General features: G+C 52.1%; 1 protein-coding gene across 2 annotated transcripts in view; it reads right to left on the bottom strand.

Annotated features, from left to right (window-relative positions):
- Nucleotides 1-17460, bottom strand: part of VWA5B1 (von Willebrand factor A domain containing 5B1) — a 49909-nt gene that overhangs the window by 23756 nt on the left and 8693 nt on the right. Inside the window, exons 3-9 of one of the 2 annotated variants that reach the window (XM_042952531.1) lie at nucleotides 16396-16548; nucleotides 14509-14779; nucleotides 10897-11042; nucleotides 9986-10117; nucleotides 9232-9356; nucleotides 5406-5582; nucleotides 877-987 (exon numbers count right to left, since the gene is read on the bottom strand). In XM_042952531.1, coding sequence (XP_042808465.1) covers nucleotides 877-987; nucleotides 5406-5582; nucleotides 9232-9356; nucleotides 9986-10117; nucleotides 10897-11042; nucleotides 14509-14779; nucleotides 16396-16548 — 1115 coding nt within the window. Of the gene's footprint in view, nucleotides 1-876; nucleotides 988-5405; nucleotides 5583-9231; nucleotides 9357-9985; nucleotides 10118-10896; nucleotides 11043-14508; nucleotides 14780-15974; nucleotides 16061-16395; nucleotides 16549-17460 lie in introns of those variants that run through there. The other variant, XM_042952533.1, reaches the window with a different exon arrangement.

Genomic DNA, 17460 nt, shown 5'->3' with positions numbered 1-17460 from the left:
GGGAGATTTAGATTTTTTTCTTTTTGATTATCCAGATTTAGAAATTGTGGGACAATCAATATATAATTTTTTAAAAATATTTTAAAAACCCATAAAGTTATTTTTCACTGAAAAATGTTCTTCCTTCCTCTCTCCTCTCCCTCCCTTACTTTCTTTCTTCCTGTTCCTAGGTCTGGATAGGATATGCTCCAATTTTGAACATGCTGCTGGGGCCCCAGCCCTCTTGTTCTAAATTGTAGTTTGAACCTTGTGAGTTCTATTCTTAGCCCACCTCCCCACCTATTCACTCCACAATCCCCTTTCCATTCCCTCCTTTAGCTCAACCTTGCATGGGTCCATCGTTCTCTTGAAACAGAGGCTTCAGTGAGTGGCAGGCCTAGGATATATCCTATCTCCACCCCTTCCTTGTATCCCCTCTTTGTGCACACCTACACTTTGCCTAAAATATTCCTTATTTTCAAGAGGAGACAGGGCGCCTGGGCGGCTCAGTCAGTTGAGGGTCCAGCTCTTGATTTTGGCTCAGGTCATCTCAGGTTATGATCTCATGGTTGTGGGATTGAGCCCAGCATGGAGCTTGCTTGGGATTCTCTCTCTCTCATTCTCTCTCTGCCCCTCTCCCACTCATGCACATGTGTGCATGATCTCTCTCTCTCTCTCTCTTAAAATAAATAAACTAAAAAAAAAAAAAAAGAGATGTTAGAAACCGGCCTACCCAGAGATAGCCTCCCTGGTTCTCTGCTTGTGGGCATCACTGAGGTGCCACGTGAGGGATGGCTTCTGAGGCTGGCCTCAGGGTTACCTGCTCCTTCTTTTTCTTCTTTTCCTCTGCTCCTCACCACCCATCCACTCCTGGACCCAGCCCTTCCCCCTCCTTACCTCACTGTAGGTCTGGCTGGAAGGGAAGAGGGTCTTAAATGTGGATCCAAACCCAATGACATTGAAGAGGCAGGCCGGCATGAGGCTCTTAAGGGCCACCAGCATGGCATCCTGGCAGGCAAGAAAGGGATGTTCAGAATTCAGAAAGGAGCTACGACCTTTGCCACCACACACCAGTGTTCTCTTCCCAGCCAGAAGTGGCCTCCAGGCAGGCCTTCCACCCCCCGCCTGCACCCAACATTGCCTTCTCCCTCAGATCTAGAAATTTGCTGACAGGGAGACCAGAGGCTGGACCAAAGCCATCATCATAAAACTTCTCACCCGTGTAGCAAGCCTGACTTCTCAAAGTCCTTCTATTATATTTGCCAGTTCCCTTTCACCTCCTGCTGACCCTGAGAGTTGGGGAGAGCAGAGAATATCCATTCCCTTCTGCAAAAACAAAATCAATGTCTAAGGGAGGCACGTGGCTGGGTCCAGGGCACACTGTTGATGGAACAGGCTTCTGGCTTTCATCCAGGGCCTTCTGCATCAGATGGGCCCCCTCCCCACTGTTAACTAGGGACAAGTCTCTTAGGGACAGTCTCTTCAGCTCATATTTGTTAAATGCCAGGAGATACTTAAGGAGATACTTAACACACATTACTGTATGTAATCTTTGCAATAACCCTTTAGGCAGGCACAACATTATTCCCCTTTTATACAAGAGAAAATTGAGGCACAGAGGGGTGCGATAAGTCATTGGTGAGCATTCTGACAATAGTGGAGTCAAAAACTCAAACATGTGTCACCTTGCCTCTGAAGTTTGTGAACAGTAGAGTCCTAACCTGCTTAACTAGACAACACCAGGAGACCTTGATGAAGGTCTGTTGAAATAAATAATGACAAAGAAGAAAGGTGGAGAGATGGTGGGGGCGGGGGATGATGATGATGATGATGATGATGATGTTGATAATGATGATGATGATAGAACAGTGCAGTGGTAAATATCAAGCAATTACTATGTGCCAAATCCTGTGCTAAGCACTTTCTATTAATTATCTCATTTAATCTCTTTAACATGCATTACAGCACAGTGGTTAAGAAGATACATTTTGAAGTTAGATGTATGTTGGTTTAAATCTCACTTTTGCCCCATTACTAACTTGACCTTGGGTTAGTTATGTCCCTCCTCTAAGCCTCAGCCTGGCACTTAGTAAACATTCAGTAAATGGTTATTATTACCACCCCAATGAGAAACATATTAATAGCAATGCCTCTGTTTTACAGGTAAGAAAACTGAGGCTCAGGGGCACCTGGGTGGCTCAGTCATTTAAGCGTCCAACTTTGGCTCAGGTCATGATCTCACAGTTTGTGAGTTTGAGCCCCACATCAGGCTCTGTGCTGACAGTTCAAAGCCTGGAGCCTGCTTCGGATTCCGTGTCTCCCTCTCTCTTGGCCCCTCCCCCCCACTCTCTCTTCCTCTTTTTCTCAAAAAGAAAAACATTAAAAAGAAAACTGAGGCTCAGAGGGTTAAGAAGTTGCTCTGGATTGCAAAACCTAAGACAGCTTTTAAAACATAGCTCTGAGATCCTTATTCATGTTGGCTCTGCCTTGGCACAGAGCTCAGAAATGAGGGGCTCTCTGTCACCCTCAAGGAGTTTATTGGTGGCACCCCAGGGATCTCAGCTGACTTCACAGAGAGACAAACTGTTATATTCCAGAATCCAGAAGGAAGCACTCGCAAGTCTGTCTTGGCAACTTCCAGAGCAATACAGCCTTGCAGGCTCCACAGACCTGCAGCCCCTCTCCCATCCCCCTCCACAAACATCAAACATTAACATCAACCTTCACCATTCTCTCCATCTCTTTTTGTTGCCTGTGTCAATACATTTTGTTTCTCTACAAAAGAAGTCAATATCTGCTTATTTTTTTCATTAGCCACTAATGTATATTCCCGCTAGCGGGAGACTCTGCTGATCCATACAGATTGTCTCTGCTCACACCTATTAGAATTTTTAAAGCCATGTTTTTGGCATCGAGTGGCAGCTGAAGAATGAGACCAGCTGCAGGAAATTAAATTGGCTGAACTTTCCCCCTTGGTGTGGCTGTTTGGATTTCTATTCTCTCCCACCTTCCTGAGCCTAGTTTTCCCTAAAATGTCTACCTAATGGCACACAATTAATGCCCCAAGCAACCCCCCTATGGCCTCGTTGTCAGTGGGGAAAGGAGCGTGTGCCTGAGTGATTCCTGTACCTTTTTCTAAAAGGGGCATGTGTAGCAGAATGGATTGTGCCAATGCAAAGCCATTTGTGGAGAGATGACCTTGAGCTCAGTGAGCTGAACTGGAAAAGAGAGCAGGGGAGACTCCAAAGGGGGAAAGGACTGAGAAGAGAGTCAGAGGAAGTCATTGTATGAAAATTCTAGAGGGTAAAGTTTGGAAAGGTCTTTAGTTCAGGAAATAGATTTCCACTCATAAACTGACTCCCTTTAACTGGTAGTAACAGCCTGGACCACTGAGATGACAAGGGTGTAGAGAATGAGTCCAGGCTCAGCATGAGAAAAAAATGCCATGGTCAATTATTGATGTCTGTCTGGCCTTAGGAGAGAGGAACAAAGGGACGTGTGACATATGTTTGCCCTCCCTGAATTAATCGTTCTTGCTCATTTTGCAGAAAGGATAAATGAATCCCAGAGTTGAGAAGCCACTTGTCCAAAGCCACATAGCAGGTCAGTGGCAGAACTGATCCCAAAACCCAAGCATTGCTCTTTCTATTAAGCCATGCAGCAGAAATGACATAGAGAAGAGAGCTTTTCTCAGTAAAAGAGTATTCTAATACCCTACCAGCAACCTAAGGAAAATGAGCACTGATCCAAGATATGGGAGGCTTTGACTTCCTCATTAGCCCTGTGGTGCTGGGGAGAACACCTGGCTTCTTGGGGACTTAGTTTCTTTACCTGGAAAATGGCAGGAAAAAATGACTTAAATGCTAAGAGCTATCATAAGATCCCATGATACTTAAGAATAACTGAAGAGATGTCTTAAAAACTGATACAGCTATGGAATGAAATACACATGGCCACACAGTCCTGGAGCATACTTCAGCAGAACTATGGACAGCTCCCCATTCTAATTCTTGCTTTTGATGGCAGACAAAGGTGGGGAGAAGGTGAAAACTAGTCCTGTACCTCAGCGTCTAGAGGCCTCAAACAGGAGCTTGGGTCTCATACATGATTGCTCAGGCATACTTCAAGATTAAACCTAGTCATGGAAAGCCTGAGGAGATACCTGGCATCACAGATCCCATCTAACCCCTCCCCTCCTTGCCAATCCTGTTGCCCTGGGAACAAGAGTTTGCTCCAGAGACAAACTAGGGGGAGGGATGACATTTCAGGTGACAGCAGCAGAACTGTCTCTCTTCCTGTTCCCGCATCCTTCATTTCCTCGAACTGTGAGCCTTTACCCAGTTCAATAAACAGCAACTGGGGGCTTTTTATGGGTAAGTACAGAGCGAGGCTCCATGGGGAGAGATAGATGAGAAAGATCTGGTCCTTTCCCTTAATGAGTTCATAACTCCAGCAGAGGAGACATACATCTCCACAATGAAAAATACAAAGGAGAGTTAGATAATGCCATAATCGAGGTGAATAATCTTCTGAAGGAGAGGAAACGCTTCTGGATATGTGTGTGGGGGGGAAAGTTTATCACTCTTCTGTACTCCTTCAGAACTTCCCACTGCAGTGGGACCATGCTCCCAGCTATGACTGGTTAGCAGGGCTGCTCCCTCACTCGACTGTGAACCCCTTGAGGCCAGGAACTACATTTACAATCTGTTGTCTTTCCAGATGGCCAAGCACTGGACTTTGCCCATATTAGGCACTTGAAAAAAAAAAAAAAAGAATGAACCAAATATTTTCTAGTGGTTTGTACACAGTCCTTAATGGCTGAGGCCATGTGCAATGAATCTCTGATGTCAGGTGGTAGGAACAGACAGACATGAGTTTGATCTTAGACCACACTAGCTGTGTGACTTTGGGTAGGTTACTGAAATTTTCAGGATTGGCTTTCCCATTTGGAGAATGGTGACAAGAGGGCCAACCTCACGGGATTATTGTCTGGATTCAACACCACGCTGTGCATTAAGTGGCTGGTATTGTATCTGGCACATAAACCTGATGCTATGTGAGTTCCCTCCTCTCTTCTCTGTGCCTCTCTCCACTCAGTACCTGGTGAGATGTCTCAGCCCAAGCAGGCACTCAACAAAGGTTTGCAGAGTGCCAAGGAAAGCTATTGATGATGACTTTATCCCTTGGTAAATGGGCAACAGTTCTACCTCTGCTCATCCATTTCAGGGTTTTATTTGGGGAACAAGTTGAGTTTGGGTGTCTGTGTTCAAATGGATTTTAGAAAGTTGAGTTGTTCCTTTTAGTCCCGGAGTAATTTAGGAAAGTAGTTCAGGTGTGGAAGGAGGGCTGCTTGGAACAGAGAGTGCTGAGGAAGCTGGTTCACCCTGAAGCCCTAAATCCCGGGGCATGGGTCCTCTTATAGGTACCTTGACACGGTGGATGTTGGTCCCACTCATGCTGCCACTCCGGTCAATGAGGAAGATAAACTCCCCATGGGTCTTTCTCAGGTTCGGCTGGACTGACTGGAGGTCGGGACAGAAGTTGAGCATGATGACCGAATGGTGGAGGATGTCCTTGTGGAGACGTTTCCGGATGATTTCTGTCTGGAGGAGAAAGGAAAACTCTCTCACTTGAGCACTCAAGGCATCCAGAGCTGCTCCTGGGGGCTCACGCTGGTCCCCCATTACTCACCAGGTTTTGTCAAGATCCCACTCATGCTCCGCACGAGAGACACTTCCAGGTCGACCATACCCGGTTCTTCCGTTTGCTAGACTTTCACAGTGGCAACAAACAGCAAGCATAGACTTTGGAGGCAGAAAGACCGGGGTTTAAATCCCAGCTCTCACCGTCCAGCTGTGTGATCTTGGGCACGTCCCTCCTCTGGGTCTGTTTCTTCATTTGTAAAATGGGGCAAATGGCATCCCCTTCTCAGGGTGGTTACGGGATGGACACGTGCAGGACCTCAGCTGAGAAGTGTGTCTCTGGCTTTCACCCCCAGCGTCTAAGCCACTCCCTCCGGCTCATCTTGGCTGTGAACTTGGTATCCCTGGGTTTACCGCTTCTCTCCCTCTGATAACTTCCTACTCCGTCTTCAGATTTTACCTCTTTAGAATGCCTGCCCGCATCTTCAGGGTGAACTGACTATTGCTTAATTTCCTCATGCATGGAGTGAAGACAAGAGTACTGATCTCACGGAGTTATATGGACTAAGTGCAATGCCCATGAAGCCTGCCGCCTGGCGCAGAGCAAGTGTCTTTACACGGGAGCCACCATCACTGTATCTGCTGCTGTTTGTTGTGGGGACCCAGGCGCTTCTCACATTGCAATGTTTTGCTTACCTGGCTGCCTCCTCCTAGCTTGTACGCTACTTGCAGGCAGGCCATACCTGAGTCTCTTTCCATCTTACCAGGGCTTACCTCAGAGCCCGGTACAAAGATGGACTCAAACATCAAAGGCGGGACAGCACCACACTTCTTTATCTTTCTGTGTGTTCTCTTCACTTGCCCTGGCACGCTGCTGCTGAACCCTGCTTCCAGACTCACCACGCACGCTGTGCCGAATCTCATTTCCTCCATCCTTGCCCTACCTCTCTCTCTCTCCTCACCCCCATTTCCTCTGTCTGCCTCTTCGTCTGACTGTGTCTGCGTGCGCGTGCCTCTTTGTGTCTGTTTCTCAGTGTTTTCATTTCAGCCCCTTCCCCAACTCGGTAGGTGACATCATCATCCACCCAGGTGTGTTCATACCCAAGACCTAGGGCTTGTCCTTGGTTCCTCTCTTATCCTCCTCCCCCCGCCCCCACAGCTCGTCGTTCAGCAAAGCATTGTCAGCTCTGTCGCTGAGATGCGCTCTGAACTTGTCTTCTTCTCTCTGTCTCTACCCCCACCCCCAGCCCAGTTTGGGACCGTGCTGTCTCTAGTCTGGACCTTTAATGCCTCTGTCAACCACTCTTACCTCCCTGTGGTCTGTTCTCTACATAGAGCAGGGAGTGTGATCATCCTTGTCGTTCTGCTGCTTACACAGCTTCCCCCATGCCTTGCACATGGTTATGAAGCCCCCTAGTGCCTGACCCCTGCCTACCTGTCCCCACCATTTTTGCCCACTACAGTTCGGCAACGCCGGGCACCTGTTTCCCAGACGCGTCGCCTTTATTCTGCTTTCAGTTCTGTGCACGGTCTTCCATTGTTCACCACTCACCAGGCCTCATTCTCAGACAGGCTTTCTCTAAACACCAGGCTAAGCAGCGCCCATGCTTATCACGCATTATATCCCATCATTCTGCGGTATTTCTTTCTTGGTCCCCAGCCCTCTCTGCCCTTGAACTTGCTCATTCGTTTACTTCTAGTCTGTGCTAGAATGTAAGCTCCATGAGAACAAGGACATGTCATTTTTAGTGTCCTCCCAGTGCCTAGAACAGAGCCTGACATCTCCTGGGGGACATAGTGTTTGTTGAATAAATAAATGAGAAATGAATCTGTGTGGGCACCTATGTGTGCATCTCTGAGTTGCTTTTTTTTTCTTTCTTCCAGTCGCTGTCTCTACTTGTCTCTGCTTCTCTCTGCATCTGTCTCTTGTACGTGGCGTCTTCCCCTGTCATTTGCCCCCCTCTTTGCTAAATCACAGCCTCTGACGGCTTGTCATACCCACTCTTCATGATTGATGTTCACCTTCTGGATGCAAGCCTCCCTCCTCCGTGAGGGATCACGCTCTCCCTCCCACGTGGAGTTCCTTTGCCAAAGGCCACTGCCCAGCCTGGCTTTCCGGAAGACAGAGCCCAAGTCAGCAACAGCCTCATCTGCCAGTGACAAGAGCCCCTTCTGGGAACCTGAGTTTTGCCTCTCAGCGAGGTGGCGTGGGGACCCCGGCTCAGGATTCACCAATGTCTCCTCCCGCTGCCTTTATCCAATTGCAATAAACTCATCTCTTCTTAGTGGCTCTGGGTGATCCCCTGTCATCCCCGGAGCTCACGAGAATACAGGGTACTTGCATAACCAACCCAAGGTGGCAAATTCTCATTTGCTTCCGCCCTCCCGGGGCTAATTGATTTAATCTTGGCAGACAGAAGAGCCCCAGGCCTGGGAGACCCACTGCCCCCACTGTTGCCCACATGCTACAGTCCTCAGAGCTCGGGGACACCCCCACTCTGAGAACCTGGCCCCAGCCTCTTCTCCGAACTGACTCATCTGGGTGAGGGAGCCCCTCTGGGAAGGCAGATGTTCCCAGTGGGGTCCCTAACATGCGACGACAGGGGCAGTGAGCTACTGACCCTTTCCTTTCGCCATCCCTCCTGCCCCCCACCAAGCAGGCCCTGCCAGGGGGATGTCTGCTGAAGGGGTTGGCACGAGCAGGGAAGGGTCTACATATTCATGCCCTCCCCCTCTGCCATGGTCCTCTGCCAGTCAGGGAGGGGCTCTTAGACCCAGCCAAGCCGCCCCCACAGGGTTGACTCTGAGTCCTTAACCTCATGTCACCAAAGCCAAGGGTCTTCCCTTCCTCTCAGCTGAGTGGTTCTTCTTGGGTGCTAAACCTCAGCGTTCTTGTCTAAAATGGGGATACCAGAAAAAGAAGCGTGCCATCGTCCTTACACCTGCCTTGGCATTCAGGGCCTGGCTTGGTGTGCAGAGCCATGAGCAGGAGAGGATGCCGGCTCAGCCTCCTACCAGCCTTCCCCAGCTGCGCCCCCTCCCCCCCCCTTGCTGAGGCCTTCTCACACTGACACTTCATGGGGGGAGGGGGCGGGCAAGAAAGGGTCTCCTTCTGGCTTTCTCTGCTCTGCCTTTATTCTTTAGGTAATAGTTGCAAGGATCTCAGAGGAAGGAAGAGCAGGAGACCCATTCAGCAGATGGGAAAATGAAGGCCCAGGGGTAAAGGTGGGACTGAGAGGGCACCTGGGGGCTCCTTGGGATGAAGCGACCTGGAGAAGACCAAGGTTGTTTCTGCCACCAGCCTAGAACGTCGCCTGGCTGAGGCACCTCGGTGGCATTGGGAGAAGGTGGGCTGGCAGAAGGCAGGAGGACAGGGTGCCTGACGGGTGACGGGGAGACAGAGTGATTGCTGCGTCGGGACATCCATGTCCCAGCAGCGCCCCAGCCACAGACGGAAACAGTGATCAGGATGTGCCAGCAGCATGCTGAGGGAGGGACCCGGGCAAGCCACCCTCTTCCCCTGCTCAGCATCCTCATGGGTCCCATGATGACCGAGCCCCCAATGTCACCCCAGTTCTGCCGCTGCTGACTCGGCTTCAGCCACACTCACCTGTCTCTCTGCACTGCTGTCCTTCTTCATCCCTTTAATGAAATCCGTTCTTCCCTTCAAGTGCTGCTCAAACTCTCCCAGGGTCATGTCCCCTTTCTCCGTCAGGACGTGCGGCATGTGGGGCTCTGCAGAGATGAGATCAACTCTTGGCACTTGTCCAAGTGGGAGGGCAAGGCCGGGGGCCTTGGTTTAGGAGGAAGATCTTCATGGAGTGGGGAGGACTCCCAATGTGGGGAGGGGGAGGGAACCCCTGGCTGCCTGGAGTGGCATGGGGTCTCAGGAAGACTCCTCTGTCAGGCAGGGGAGCCTAGTGGCCATGGAGAACTCACATCCTTCTCTGGGCCTCAGTTTACCCATCTGTCAAATGGGGGTGAGACTGGGCTCTGATCTTTTCAGATCCTGACATTTTATGAAGCCTTCAAGAGACAAAAGAATTGTTCTCTGAGGGTTCAGAGCTGCGAGGGTCTCCCTGAGCTTGGGATTTCAAAGGTTACCTGCTCAGCTGGCCTGGGGGCCAAGTTCCCCATTGGGTGGATGAGACCCCCAGGGCCTCTGGAGCTAGAATCCGGCAGGAGGCACTCAATTCCGCCAACTAGAGTCAGGTTTCCAGGAGCCACTATTGCTGGTTTCCTCTCTGCTGCCTGCCCCCCCCCACCCCCGCCCTCTCCCGGGCTGGCTGCATATCTCTGCCCCACAGGATCAGCGCCTCCTCCCTCCCACAGGCCTCCCAGGGGCCCCGCCTGGCGCGTAGTACCACTGGGGTGGATGAGGATCTCCACCGGCCGGTCGAAGGTGTGCCTGTTGGCCAAGGTGATAATGATGCTCTTGGCCGAGCGTGCAGATGGGGCAGCATCAGCTCGGATCTCGTGGGTGGGACTCTCCACCCCTGAGTGGCACAGAAACATGGAATAAGCTCAGGAGTCTCAGGAGAAATAGGGGCTCCGTTGGGGACAGGAAGACCCGTGTCAGAGATGAGGGGCTCCTGACCTGCTGTGCAACCATGGACAGGCCTCCTCAATTCCCCCATCTGCAAAATGGGGGCTTAGACTGGTGATGTCTGTGGCCCTTCCTGCCCTGACCTCAGGATCCACTGGGGTCGAAGGGTGGCTTCCTCGTAGTGCACATAAAGAAAGCAAGAGCTCAAGGCTCGATGGCTGGGCGCTCTGTAAATGCCATCACGCTGCTCTGGGAGAACACTCATTGACAAGAAACTGTGTCCTCGTGTCCCTTTAAAACCTTGAGTGGGCTGGGGAGGGGAGCCATCAGAACAATAGTCCCCAACTCTGGTTGCATGTTAGAATCGTCTGGGAGCTCTTAAATATTCCGGTGTTCAGGACACAGCCCAGACCACTGTCATCAGCAGCTCTGGGTGGGATCTGGGTGGTGGGATCTGAAAACCCCCCAGCCGATTTGACTATGCAAGGGAGCCATTGAGGTGGGCATGGGGGCAGCCTTGAAGCCTGTCGTTGGGAGAGGCTCATCTTTGGGCCACACGTTGGGGAGCAGGAAGTGGGGGTCCATGAAGCTCCATGTGCTTCTGGGCGGGTCAGCTTCCCTGCCCTCGCCCTCCTCTCTATCCCTGGCAGCTTTCTGCTGGAAGCCCTCCCCGCCTCCGGGCCTCAGGTCTTTCCGGCCCCGATCCAGGTCTGGGTGGCCCTCTCTCACCTGCGAGCAGGCACGGCCCGCGAATCTCCAGCTGGAAGTTGAACTCGTATTCCATGGGGTTGGACACATCGGTGTCCAGGAGAGTTGCCAGGCACAGCTTGTTCCAGGAGTCCAGGGCCCGGGTGCCGAAGCAATGCTTGTCTTTGCTGGGGAGGTGGCCAAGAGGAGGAGGAGGTGGAAGGAAGGAAGGAAGGAAGGAAGGAAGGAAGGAAGCGGCAGGAAGACGGAAGAAGACGGTGAGTCCCAAGCGGCCTAGGCATTCCCTGCAGCCCAGCCCGAAAGGGGGCTGAGGAGCCTCCTCCCACCCCACACCCTTACTCGGCCACGGGACCTGACCCCAGGGAGAGCCTGGACTCCGACATGAGGCCCGACGACTCACGGTGGATGGACCAGGCTCCAGGCCTGGTGCCCCAAAGCATTGGCACCTGTCGTTCTCACCACCTCCCGCAGAAGAGGCATCAGGGCCCCCAGGGCCCCCATTTCCCATATGGGAAAACAGAGGCTCAGCAAGATGTAGCGGCTAGCCTAAGCTCCCACAACTAGCACTTGGCAGAGAGCGTGTCCTCGCCGGGTGAGTCTGGCTCCACTCTGAGGACATTCACACAACGTCACACCATGTCTCGGATCCCTGCTCTTCCTTGTGAGCCGGGGGCGCCTTGCCCAAGCCGCTTCTCCAAGTCTGGGTTTTCCATCCATTAAATGCGGATAATAATGACAGTGAGTTGCTCAGTGAGTCACCTGCTGAAGGCTCAAGTTCCCAGGCTCTCTTTCTGGGTCATCCCCCACCTGTCTTTGACCCTACTGTATCCCCCACCCCTCAGGGTCACACCCTCTAAGGTCTTTGTTCTACGTGCTTGATCTGCAGGTCTCCTTGTAAAGCACCCTGTGGTGTGTGTGTGTGTGTGTGTGGCCCATCACTTCCCTTGTTTTGCTCACTGCTGTTTTTTTAAGCTCCGTCCAGGTGTGCTGTGCAAACCAGTCTTTGCTGGGACGCGTGTCACCTGGGGGCATCTGTTATATTGTACTTCTTCTCCCTGCCTCCCTGGGTTAACAGATGACACGGCAGGTCTGCATCCCTTTTGTGGACTTAGGAAACAATGTCTCTGGGGTTCATGGGTCAAAGGACAGCCGCTGTGTTTCACCAGATTGCTTTCCAGGCTGCAAAGTTTCCATTTCTGCCAGCAATGGACAGGAGTCTCCTCCTCTCGGCACCCTCACTAACCCTTGGTATTATTATCTGTTATTCTTATTTTTTCTCGTGTCACTCTGTGTGCACAGCTCCGAGGTTCCTGGGGATTTGATGCAGGCTGCTCCTGAGAGCGTGTTTTACTCTGCCTGCTGGAACGGGCAGGGATAAGCTTCTCAGGGCCTCCTGGGCCCCTTGTTCTTCCATCCACCGAGGTCTTGAGTGTCCCCAGCTCCGGTAGGCCCCGTGTCTCAAACACAGAAGACTTGGGGCCAATGTCAGCACGTACAAAGACAGCACACAAGCTGGTGTTCCTGGTCTGAGACTGGCTGGTGCCTCAAGTTTCTGTGCTGTGACAACAGGTGTCCTCACTTAGGCTTCAAGACCTTATACAGTCTGACTCCCCATCATCCCTCTGACCTGTCTCACACTCTGCTAGATGTTTTAGCCTTCCGGCCGCTCCTCCAACACATCATGCCCGCTGCTGCCTCAGGGCCTTTGCACTTACCCCTCCCGCTGCCCTCTTCGCAGAATGTTCTTCCTCCAGCATATCTCCACCCTCCCTTTCTTCAGATCACGCTTCAAATGTTGCCTAAACTGTCCTTTCTAGCTAAAATAGCACTCAGTCTATCCTCCCTAGCCTCTACAGCATTTAGCTTCATAGAACTTGCCTAACATATTACATGTTATGGGCTTATTTCTTTATTAACTGTCTGCCCCCCCCACCCCCCTTCTGCTGTCAGAATGCCAGCCCCATGAGGACAGCGACCTTGTCTGTCTGGTTTACTGCTGTATATTCCCCGCACGCAGAACGGTGCCTGGCACACAGTAGGTGTTTAATTACTGTTCATGTAGTGACTGAAAATTGCACTCGAGGCTCACTCCACACGGGAAGCTGCCGTAACCCTCCCCCCGGCTCAGCCTGAGGTCGGTGGCATCTAGACATTTGCTGACACTGCTGTCTGTGTCCCGATGGGCACGTGTTCCCGGCTGTCCCGGAGTCCTACCAGGGTGTGTATGAAAGTCCTGGATGTATATGGTACATCTTCACGGATTTCAACTTGGCCCAAAGGTTTGAGACAAGACTTGGCGGGGGGGAGTTAAGCAGTTCAACCGGTCATTAATTGTAAGTGTTATTTTTATGCCAGAGTGGCACAAAGACACTATGGCATAGATTTTAAAAATTCACATGTGAATGATAAAATGTGAGACCTCCAAAGACATCTGAATGCTGCAGGCTGCTTGGCTGCTTGACCGTGGCCTCCTCTCTCCCTGCATGGGAAATGCTCACCCGCCTCAGTCCCCATGGGGTGAGGGGGAAGGGAGGAGCCCCAATTTCAGCAGCAGGTGCCTCAGGCTGTGACCCACCTTCTTTTCCTGTTGGGGGGGGGCACGGCAGAACACAGAGAAACCCTCTTGTCCTGGGCTTGTAGTTTTCCCAGTCCCACCTTCCTAAAACCCCTATTACTGGCTTTTTGTTGCTTTTGGAAGAAATCCAAAGTCAACCAGGGCTACAGGGTGTCCTAAGTGTCTATAGCCTCATTTTGTGTCACCGAGCTTCAATTCTCTGGGGTCTGTCCTTGCTACCTCAGGGCCTTTGCCCCTGCTGTTTTCACCTACAGGAACTCTCCTGTCAGTGCCCACCTCCTTCTCATCACTCAGCTCCCAGCTGAAATATTGGTCTCCGGAACTTGGAGAAGCCTGGCCTGGCCCCTGGCCTTCCAGGGCGGGTTCCTCTTTCATACTGTCAGCCCTGTCATTGCACTTTTCACATCATTAATTATGCATGCAATACATAAGCAATTACCTACGCATCCGTTACGTTATTAGTTGGATAATGATCTCTCCCCCTAAGTCCCAAAAGGGAAGGAGCCATGTTGGTTGGGCGCCCTCTGTATCCCTAACACCAGTACTAGGGTGCTCAGAAAATGCCTCGAGTGCATTAAAAAATAAAGCCTGGAAATTCGAATCCCAAGCTGTCCAAATACCTGAGCTTCCGGCCAGTAGCAGCATGGGGCATTTCAGGGAGATTATTTAAAAAAAAATTTTTTTTTTATGTTTATTTATTTTTGAGAGAGAGAGAGAGAGAGTGTGAGTGGGGGAGGGGCAGAGAGAGAGGGAGACACAGAATCCCAAGCAGGCTCCAGGCTCCGAGCTGTCAGCACAGGGCCCGTCACGGGGCTCGAACTCACGGACCGCGAGATCATGACCTGAGCCGAAGTGGACGCTCCACCCACTGAGCCACCCAGGCGCCCCTCAGGGAGATTCTTAAGCGAGCAGAAGGGAGCAATTATCCGGGTGGTGGCTACTGCACCACCAAGCCTTGTCTTCTCTCCTCTCTCCCCGGCCCCACACTTCCCTGCCTTCATCCACCGCCTCCCTGCTGCCACCCGAGACTCTGCCCTGGGCTGGGCAGGGCTCCTTACCCTTGGGCCTGTTGGCTGGAGGGGCCAGCGCTCTCGGTGCAGAACTGAGGCACGGTCGGGGCGCAGACAGCAGGCAGCAGGACCCGCACAGCCCCGCTGGGCAGCGTGGGGAGCTCCGAGGAAGTGCTGACGAAGATGGTGACGTTCTCCATGGGGACAATGGTCCCCAGGTTGACCACGAACAGGACCCGCTCCAAATCCTCATCCAAAGCCACCTTCCCCGGCGTGCAGGAATGAGGGATGATGGAAACCCCCTCTTGCAGAGTGGTCCCTAAGTGACAGGCCTGGAGTCAGCAGCTATGCGCGTATTATCTCTGGTCCCCTTGAAGTGGGGTAGGTTTGAGAGCCCATTTTGCTGATGGGAATATTGAGGCTTAGCAGCGGGGGTGGGGGTGGGAGGGGTGCAACTCGCCCAAGTTACTAGGCAAGTAACTAACTCTTTGGCCCGGGATCTGAACCCACGTGGGTCCGAGGCCAGGCTGGAGTACTTCCCACTGGCACCCTGCTGGGAGTGGGGGGCTGGGACCCACACAACCCGGACAGAGGCCACGCCCCCATCCGCAGACCCTGCTTCCCCTCAAAGAACCACATTTCAGCATCCCCCCCACCTTTGGGGCAGATGCCTTTGTTCATGAATACTGCTGTTGTCTGAGAGGCCCGTTCCCTCGCCCCTACTTGGCCAGCCTCACGCAGCCACCAGCCCCTCCACGAAAGCCTCTCTGGTCCCCAGTCGGACCCTCCTTCCCTCCTCGGACGTTACGCAGACCCCTTCCGGCACAGCTGCCTTCCACCTCCTGTTGTGGCTCCCCCGACGTGTGTACAGCTTTTCTTCCAGACTGCGAGCAGCCCTAACAACTTGGAGGCAGCTTGGTGTCTTGCCCACAGTGGGTGCTCATTCGAAGCTTCTTGACTGTCTTAATGATCAGGTGAACAAATGTCACTTTGATCACAGATCCAATGGTAAGGGTCTCTTATGTCACATGATCCTTGGTCTGACTTCAACTCCTGACTTGTCACTAACATGCTGTGTGAACTTGGGCTGAGACAAGTTCAAGTGAGACACTGCATGTAGAGGGCTCACCCCAGGGCTTCCCCTCAGTACATGTTGGGGATGGCTTTCCTTTCCTTTCCTCTCTGGGATTCCTTCCTGGTCGTACTCTCCTACCAGCTCAGACTGCATCTGGGCACCTGCGTGTTTCGTATGTTTCCTAGGTGGTCATGGCCATCGATAGACCCCAGACCTGCCACCCGGCCACCCCAGGGATCCCCCTTTTCTGCACCACCCGGCCTGGGTGTTGCCTGAAGAATATATTCACGGCCTTAACTTCCTCTGAGGTCCTGGGCCATGCTGCGAGGTTACCGCACTCACGCTGTCCCCTCAGATGGCACAGGGAGGCTGTGTGGGCCCTCTCTGTGCCTCAGTATCCTCAATAGCAGGCATCCGCAGCCATGATTTGGGTACTTACTCTGTACCAGAGACTGCCGTCTCCACAATCACGTCTCTGTTCGGCTTTGGATGCGTACGATTATTTGTTCCATTTTACGGATGAAGTGTAATTTTTTCTTTAAGCCCATACCATTTGCAACAGGATGGGGAGTCAGACCCTGGTGTGATTCATTCCACAACCTCTGAGCTTAATGGACACGCTGTTCTGCTCTGTAGAGGCAACTTAGCAACGCTTTTGTCGCCTCCTTTGATCCTCACTCTGCTTTTGAGGTGAGAGAACAGGAATGAGGTTCAGAGAAGTAAATTATTAGCCTGAGGGCACACAGGATTCCTGACTCCTAGTTTAGTGCTCTCTCTACCCTATCCCACTGTTGTCCTTTCAGACTGCTTGAGACCCCAGCCAGACCCAGGCCCTGCCACGGCCCTTCCGTCCTCCTCACCTGTGACATTTGTGGCTCGGATGCGGGTGCCATCAAAGTGGCTGCTATCCATCTTGGCTTTGTCCTTGATCTGTACTGTCACGACACGGTCGGCAATGACCGCCTCAAAGCCGATCACTGTGGTGTATTCATCCAGTGGGTACACAAAGAGGCCTGCCAGGGAAGGGCCCAGCATCACGGAGGGTCCCAGCCCCACCCTGCATCAGCATCACGGAGGGCACCCAAGCCTTTGACCTGCCAGATCGATGGTTGGTTCTTGCTGTCACAGAGAGGGTGCCAGAGGACTCTGGCTGAGACCTTGTGGCTCTGGAGCCACGCAGGCAAGTGCAGCAGAGGAACTGTGGGAACAGTGGGGCGACTGGAAAAGGGACATCTGCTCCCCTGTCCCAGCTGACTGTGCAGGCACATGAGACCCATGTGGCCAGGGCTTTTGAGTTTTCAAGACACAGTGGAAATCTGGATTTTTATGTGACCTATTCTGCATGCTGGGACACTGGAGGAAGAAGAACCTTAGAACTAAGGTTCTAATCCAGTCCCTACCACTTCTCCTCGCCTGGTGATTTTGGATAAGACACTTAGCTTCTCTAAGCCTCCCAGCCCCATCTGTAAAATGGGCTCAGTAGAGCCAAACTCATGAGGTTGTCATGCAAATGGAAAAAGTAGCCACCATTTATTGAGTTATGTGCCCCAGAGTGTGTGCCCCGTGTGTTTAGACCTTAGTGCCTCCCAGACTCTAAGAGCACATGAGTCACCCTGGGGGTCTTGTTAAAAGGCAGATTCTGATTCAGTAGAGGGATTAAGGCTATATCTCATTTAACGTGGCCACAAACACCAGGGCGGCACAATGCCTGGCTGATGGTGAGCCCACCCTGGCTCCCATCCCTCTGAGCCTCAGTTTCCTCATCTACGAAATGGGCAGATGCTGGTTCTTCCCACACGTGGCATGCCAAAGGACCATCCTGACATTGGCCCGTCGTTTAGTCTCCTGGGTCCCCAGCAAGTTCTGTTTTGTCACCCTCTGGAGATTTTCCTAAACAGATGACCAGGGTGAGCCACGCCTAAGAG

The sequence above is a fragment of the Panthera leo genome, chromosome C1 (assembly GCF_018350215.1).
Source record: "Panthera leo isolate Ple1 chromosome C1, P.leo_Ple1_pat1.1, whole genome shotgun sequence".
NCBI classification, from domain to species: domain Eukaryota; kingdom Metazoa; phylum Chordata; class Mammalia; order Carnivora; family Felidae; genus Panthera; species Panthera leo.
Note: the sequence above shows the minus strand (reverse complement) of the source record. Positions and strands in the feature narration are given on the sequence as shown.